Source organism: Centroberyx gerrardi, chromosome 14, assembly GCF_048128805.1.
Source record: "Centroberyx gerrardi isolate f3 chromosome 14, fCenGer3.hap1.cur.20231027, whole genome shotgun sequence".
NCBI lineage: Eukaryota > Metazoa > Chordata > Actinopteri > Beryciformes > Berycidae > Centroberyx > Centroberyx gerrardi.
Genome location: NC_136010.1, coordinates 21261905 through 21269876, shown reverse-complemented (window position 1 = coordinate 21269876; position 7972 = coordinate 21261905). Strand labels below are relative to the sequence as shown.

Sequence of the window (7972 nt, the reverse complement as noted above, 5' to 3'; positions counted from 1 at the left end):
CGGCATTTGAAAAAAAAAAAAGTACTTTTGGGATGTTTTAGTGTTCCTCTCCAAGACTGCTTGAGTGACAGGAACACAGCGATAGGGAACACTTCAAGTCTTTTTCATCTGGGAGGGGACTCAGCATTTCCAGAGAATGTGAACATTTTCCAAAGTCTTATTTCCTCACTCTGTTGTGATCCATCGCCATCCACCTTTCCCAATCATTTGGCAAGATCCAACTGATGCAGCAATGTTTTGATTATACAGTGACAACACATTGTGAAAAAGTCAGTAAGCACATAATCTTCTTCTTTTTTTTTCATTTTTCTTTTTTTTTTACAGAGGGAAAACAAGAAAGCCAGAAAATGTTGAGTATTGCCATCCACCAACTAGGTTTCCCTTCTCCAGTTTTAGGTAGACTTTGTCCTCTTTTTCTAGATAGAGCAGAACTCCATTGGTGGCCGCCTCACGAGTCACATCTTTGTCGCCCGCAAAGGCAGAGATGACTGGTTTCCCATTCAACATCAAGTTCACCTAGACAAGCCAACAGAAATAACAATTAGCAAAGGCAAGGGAAGAGGAATAGATGAGACATTTAATGGGTATGCTTTAAATCCACACAAGCAGATTCTACTTCTTATCTGCTATGACATCTAAACTTTATCTTCCATGCACATAAAATAGTGTCAAATTATCCCTACAGCTAATAATTATTCCTTTTTTAGGACTATGTAAAGTGAAAGGGAAAGGCGTCTCAGATTGGTCTGCCTCTTCTACGATGCTTAAAGCATTTCTTCTCATTCTTGTGTGAGCAGAGGCAAGAAGAAGTGATGCAGTGTGAGGGGTGGGGTCACTTTAAAGAGCCCCACTGGCGACTGTTTTCATCAATAAGCCAATTAGTAAGGTACCAAAATATGCTTATTGAGTCAACTGTACAGCTGTGAGAAATAGATAAAATGATACCTGTATGGTTTGGCTCTGGTACACTTTAATGACGTGGAAGTTAAAACTGTAGATTCCTTTTCTTGGTGACAAAAAAACGGATTCAAATGTGAAGTAGTTTCCTATGTTCACAAGGACCTATAAGAAAAGAAGAACAAAAATGACACATTTTGACAGTCATTTGCCCTATTTACATTCATGAAAAGTAGCCACCACTTCAACAAAGGCTATAACTTCAATAGGGCTTTGGGATGAAATATGTAAATAAGAAATCAGCCATGCATACAGTATTCACTATTTTGGCTACTGGGCTCCCCCTATCAGACACAAACTGAGGGTGACATACTTCAAAAAACATTCAACTGAACCTTGACTCATTTCTTCTCAGTGGACCTAAACCAGCATTTGCCATTGGCAAAACCCTGCAACCCAAGAGCTTGAGTGATTTAACTTTCTGTTCCACCCAAAGAAAACGATGCTTGTTAATAAAAATGAGATGAGAAATTAAATCCAGTCCATTGTTAGACTTAAATTCAAAGTTTGGGGCAAAACAATGAAGAAAACGATCCCACCCTCTGCATTGTCAGTAACCCATGTTGTGATAGAAAGAGTGCTGCCACCTCTGCTGCCTGTAAAGAACAAACAGCTTATTGCTTTAAATCCCCTTCTACTGATGCAGTAGATCAGAATGACCTACTGTAATGAATATGTCAATAGATTTGATGAATAAATCAATTAGTATTTCTTCTTTTGACTCATGTTAAACATTACTCACCCTAAATATCTCATTCACAAAATATATAGCATTTACTATGTCTCATGAGTGTCACTGAAAGGAGTTTTAGTGTAGTATAGTGTAACAGTATAATGATAATGTTATTGGATACAGAAATGAACTTCACTGGGTCAAGGAGATAGTAAAAGCTCTTCTCAGTACTCGCAGAATCTGAAACACTTGAATTCCACCTGTAAAAAGTCACGGCATCCTTGTGGGCTCTGCTGTGACCTTTGACAAGCAGGCTTTGTTTTCATATTTTCTTTTCATAGCAGTATTATTATGCACTCTACACAATAGCAGCAACTAGAGGTGATCTACCAATACAGCCTGACTGAGAGGGCAGGGGATGAGTTCAATAGTATTGCAAATACTGTTCATTATTGCATGACAAATGAAACGTGTGTGTGTGTGTGTGTGTGTGTGTGTGTGTGTGTGTGTGTGCGTGCGCACGACAAAAGTGGGGTATGTTAAGGTGAATGTGTGAGTGTGTGTGCGGGTTCTGCAGGATGCCCGGCCCTCAAAGATAACCCAGTCACATCCAAACCTCTTCCAACCTTCTTCAAACTAAACTCTGGTGCAGGGCAACAAACAGCTGCACTTACAACTGCAATGCCACTTTAATGTTCTGCATGAGACCTCAAAACAGAACTAGAGGAAGGGCACAATTAAAAATAAATAAATAATCAGCTAAAATCCAGTAGAATGGTAAATTATAAATTGTTGCAGTTTTGGCATCACATAGGAAGAATGAACGCCAACCTTACCTGCAAACTGCTGTTTTATACCAACTTTGGGACATTTGCTGATTGATATTAATATTCAATACAATTCTCTTACTTGGTCGAAGTAGATGATTCTTGTTTTGTTGCTCATCTCCGATGGTTCATGGTTGTTGCTCCGGACTGCAGAGAAAGCCACCTTGGAGTTGGCGGCGCGCACCGAGATGCCGAGCGGAGAGGACGAGCCCTTCCAGTCCGTGGTCGGGTTGGAGTCGCAAACCACAAGACATTTGCCCTCCAGGACAATCGGCTCCGTGTCATTCTGAGCTCTCACGACCTCACAGATCACAGTCCAGCCGAGCACCAGTATGAGGGAGTTAACCATGGCTTTCTCTAACAGCAGTAGCAGCACCATTTCTTTAAAAAAAAAAGAGAGAGAGACCGTCTCCGCACCAAGTTTCCGAGTCCCTCCACTGGTCTCCCCCACCGCAGACGCGTCTGACGCTGTGAAATTCTCTTATTGGATCCAGCAATATGCCATATCCGAGTGAGACATCGACAAGAAGAATCCTTATTAAGTCTAAATCTTCAAATGCAGATAACTGGGGAAGAGAGTGACCACCGACTGTTGTCTATGCGTCTCATTTTCACTTACATTTTATTTCAGGCTCTTGAACGAGACAAAAGTATGAAATGGTTAAGGGCAGGTGGTTCCAGTCTGAGAGATGCGAGGCAATACTGTTTGCTCTTGTCGATAAATCGTCCATAGCCCTCTCTCCGACTCCAAATAACGCGTCTGACGGACGGCTGTTCCCCGCGGTGATGTGCTGCGTAGTGCGCACAGTTCCACTTTACGCACGTGCATGTGGCAGAACTTCTAATTAACTGTCCCCGTGTAATTTGTTCAAGGCTTACATTCCTCAAATTTCCTTTACCATAGCTTCGGGTTAGCCCATACATTCATTAATTCGCTGTGTTCATGACATGACTTCTGAACAGAAAGAGCGCGCACAGCGGATAGACAGCGGATGGTTCCGATTGCCAATTCCTCGCGTCAAGATCAACATCTAGAATCCAAAGAAGACTGTCGCCAGTCACTTTTCAGATTTCTCAGTTTCGGAATGACACCACGTAATCTGGCCATAGACATCATTAAAGCACTGAGACTGCCCTTGTGTACGGTTTTAATTAACTTCTATAAGAACTCCCTACCCACCCTCGTGATTTAACCGCTGCTTTTGATACAGTGAATCATGTAGCCTACAGCACAGGCTTGGAAATCAAATACATGTTCAGTCAGGTATGGTTTGACTCACTCCTGACAGATCCATGGTCCTATGGTGTTCCGCAGGGGTCAGCGATGGGCCCGTCACTCTTTATATGCCTCTGATGGGTGACATCATCTGTAGTGACAGTATCAGTCTTTACGTTGACACACACACACGAGACACACAACTCTGCCTGTCAGCAGGACCTCGGATGTCTGTCCTCAATGCCTGCCTCAGTGACTGGATGGCAAATAACCTTTTCTCATGCAGACAAAACAGAAATGATTGTTCTTAGTTCAAAAGATTCACTTTAAATTCATTAATATCACCCTGAAAATAGATCATTATATAGTCCCTTGATTATTTATTATTTAGTCCCTTTATATTTTCCTCAAAGGTCAGGAAAACATCTGGCAAAAATCTCCAAAGCAGCCACTTTTTCACTTAACGCAAAATGAAAAGCTTCTTGTCAATATAGGATGTTTGGCTCATGCATTTATCACATCCAGAATCAATTGCTCTGCTGGATTTGTCTAGTTGTACTAGTGCTGCATTAAATCGACAAGACATCCCAAACTCTCTTGCCCGAATATTGACAAGAACTTAAAGATCAGAGCACATCTGACTTCTGTCCTTGTGTCATTACAGGCTCCCCATAAAACAGCGGATCAATTTTAAAGTCCTTCCTCTGACTTACAAAGTGTTACATGGTCTGGCTCCATCCCTCACTTTTTTAAAATCTGGACCAGCCCTTGCCCCATACTGCAGCAAGAATCAAGCCTTTCCATATGAAATCCATAGATGATGTATTCGTAGGTGAAGTTTTTTACTTTGTGAACCCCAAATCTCCAAACCAACTGTATGTCCGAGAATCAGAAATAGGCCCAAACTCAAAACTCCAAACCTTCTCATTCCCCTGCACCACCACCTCTTTATTTACTATAAAAGCTAAAATATTGGAAAATTGGAAGCTAAAAAAACTTTTGTTGTTGGCTTTGTAAAGTGTATCGCCATATCTTATTCATGTTAAACTGAGATAAGCCTGAAACCTGAAAATCACATCTGAGCTACCGCCAACCAAATGGAGCTGACAGACAAACTCAGCCTGTGCCAATATACTTAATGGTGAATGTGTTGTAGATTTAAAAATATTTTCAAAACAGGGCATGCTGTTTTGTCACAGAAGGATAGTTTGTGTCAAAGTACAACCCAACAGCATTCTGGTCTGTTACAGTGCCACACAGAGACGCCTGGTGCTGTTATGACTCTGTTGTGATCTCACCCCCAATCTTTCAATTACAGAGCAGACAAGATCACAAGCATTTGGAGCAGAGTACAAAATTGAGCAACTCTGAGCAGACGACCAGATTTGAGGCCATTTCACACCTTTTTTTTGTGCATAAAAAAAACTGCATGACAATAAAATAAATACCAACTTAATCAGACACTCAAACATCAGAACTGGTTAAGTTATGCAGAGTTTTTTAAAACGTTGCATTGCACAAGATTTTTTAAGAAAGGCTGTCACATTGGTGTGAAACAGGTTTTAGTTGGAGGTGACGAGGTGCAAGCAATTCTTTGTGAAACATATTTCAGCGTTAATTGTCCCTTAGGATTTTTTTTCCTGATGAATAGAACTTAAGGATCAAAGTGTGTAGGAACAATGTAGTAGGAGAATGCACAGTGAAACTATTTTAAATGTTTCACAAATAATTCACAAATGTGTCATGAATCATGTCATGATCATTTTATGCAGGTTTTACTCTTGCAAATAAAATCTTACTGTTTTTTATCAATAGAATTTTTTTCTTTTTCATACGATATAGTCAGTATCAATCATTATTCTAACCTAGAAAATATCTATATTTTTTAAAAGTACAAATGCATCTATGCTAAGCTGTATGGTTTGTCAAGACAGCCATTCACCTTAATATAGCCAAAGCTAGAAGATGAATGAAATCTTTGCTATGTGGATTCATATTTTTGAGATCCTTGAATGCACATATACAGATCTGCCTTCATTTGTCAGACAGTATGTTGTTTTGGACGTCAATCCATCTCTAAATGGGAGACAATCTTCGGATATCACCATTCCAGCCTGAATAGCTGCCATTTTTTGAGATTTGAGTCCTCACCCAGCTCTGACAAATGGTTCGCTGTCTAATGTCATGCATTGTCAATATGTTTCCATGGCAATAGAAATTTCAGAGCTGAGAGGCAATGGCTTGTAATCTTCCAAAAAGCATTTCCTTGGAAAATTTACACATGAGAAGCTAACCGCAGAAGTTTTCAAACTTTTATTTGAGGAGGACCGCCATGTATCCGGCCAGAGAAACTCTGTTGTTGTTCTGAGAACCTTTCAGCTTCAACACCAGGATGTTGATAGTTTCAAGTCTTATTTTGCAGCGCAGGTCACAGCTTTGCCTATTAATGTCAAGAGGTGCAGAAATGATCCTGGAGACAGTCGATCTATTAAAGATATTTACTCTGGACGCAATCTTCCACCATGCAACTTGTGAATGAAGTAATGGTAAAAATATATATATATATATATATATTCCTCATTTTTCAATATGTGACCCTTCAAGAATTCTGTCACTCGCAACTGCAGCTTGCATTGCAAAATCGAATCTGCCCAATTGTATTTTTGTTGACACTAAATATCAGCAAAGAATCAAGGTAAAGACAGTGAATGTGTGTGTGTGTGTGTGTGTGTGTGTGTGTGTGTGTGTGTGTGTGTGTGTGTGTGGCTGTAAATGACCCACTTCAATGGCCTACAAGGTCAGTAGTTCCAATATAAATTGCACCAAGATATCACAATGTGTCCTCCACGGCAGGTGTTCTCAGACATTTTCAAATAAACACAAATTAGCCCACATACCCCCATTTTTTTCAATTTCATCCCTGAGATCCCTATTGGAAGACTATATATAGATATGAAACTGTCTACACTGTATAAGATAATAGCGGTGAGAGTGAAACCTTGGATTATAATCGGCATTCCTTTACATTCTCTCACTGGGATGACTTCTAGTGAATTAAATCATTGTGAGAATAAACTATTCCTCCTTTTGCTGGGGACCCCCTGGAATCCCTTCAAGGACCCCTAGGTGTCCCCGGACCCCACTTTGAGACGTAACACCTCTCCAGCTCACTGTGTCAGGCTGTGTTGACATGCACTAATTCCATTCCTTTTGCAAACACTGTGACTGAGAACAGCCATTAGAGGACAAATAACTTACGCCCATCAGCGCGGTGAAGGATTTGTGTGTACTGCAGTCTCTGAATCCTTCTTGGGAGGCGCTGCCAAGCCCCCCCTCCAGGTGAAAAGATGTCTCCAAATTACTTAAACTGACTTTCAGATTGGAGGCAAATCACATTAATATTCTACCGGCTCCCTCCGGCAATTACACCCTCTTAAACAAATGCATTCTATAGGGGAACCGAGTCGTTTTGTCATCCGAATAGGGCGACTCAAAAATGAGTTAAAAAAAAAAGTCAGACCTGCCACTGGTTCTTGATAAAAAGAAAAAGTCTCTGAGGAATTTAATTAGTAGTGGAGTCAAAAAGAAAAAGAGAGTATGTATTCTGCGTACAACACACCGACCATGCTGGATATCCCTGTCAATGAGCGCCTTTGTTAATCTTCAAATAGGTACAGGCTAGTTTTTATACAGTCACTGCATAGTTGTACACTAATCAAACCTAAAAGTACTACTGAGATACTGCGCTGTTGTGTTATACTCTTAAAAGCATTTAAAAAGGCAATAGGCCAGAGGCAATCAGAGATAAGAACTTACGAAATCAATGGCTGCTAATGGCTGCTATCCAACACACTGATTTCTTAACATTTGTCTGAGGAGAGATCAACTGGATTTGAATCAAAGAAAATCTATCAGGCGTATATCTGTCCTCAAATCAATATCACCATCTGAGCTTCCACTGAGTCAACAGAAATGATCCTGTGCTTCGCAGGCCACTGTTCTTACATTTCAGCCTAACATTTCCACCATTAAGTGGTACAGTAATACCAACATCGGTTCTTTACACATGATTGAAATTTAAAGTGCAGTGCAGCAGTGTAGGTGGAACCAAGGATGGAGCTTTTGGAATTTGCCGGCAGCTTTACTTTTATATTCTTTTTTATTTTCCCTACTGCCAGCAAGGCCGCACATGCTCACAGTTAAGGAAGCGGTATACATACACTGAAGTCAAACCTGCCTGAAATAGAAACTCTACTGAACAAATTTGTGTATATTAACTGCGGCTTTGTTTTGTTTGTT

At 40.4% G+C, this 7972-nt stretch overlaps 1 protein-coding gene across 2 annotated transcripts; it reads right to left on the bottom strand.

Moving 5' to 3' along the window:
- Positions 1–318: 318 nt before the first annotated feature.
- On the bottom strand, positions 319–7386 carry cbln4 (cerebellin 4 precursor). 2 transcript variants are annotated; one of them, XM_071902640.1, is made up of 4 exons: positions 7371–7386; positions 2540–2814; positions 946–1062; positions 319–516 (listed from the first exon to the last, which is right to left on the bottom strand). In XM_071902640.1, exons 2-4 carry the CDS (start codon positions 2804–2806, stop codon positions 319–321), a joined length of 582 nt encoding a protein of 193 aa, XP_071758741.1. In that variant the 5' UTR covers positions 2807–2814; positions 7371–7386. The 2 variants fall into 2 exon arrangements, with proteins under 2 accessions (XP_071758741.1, XP_071758740.1); XM_071902639.1 differs by lacking the exon at positions 7371–7386 and having other exon boundaries at positions 2540–2836.
- Between the last annotated feature and the right edge of the window lie 586 nt (positions 7387–7972).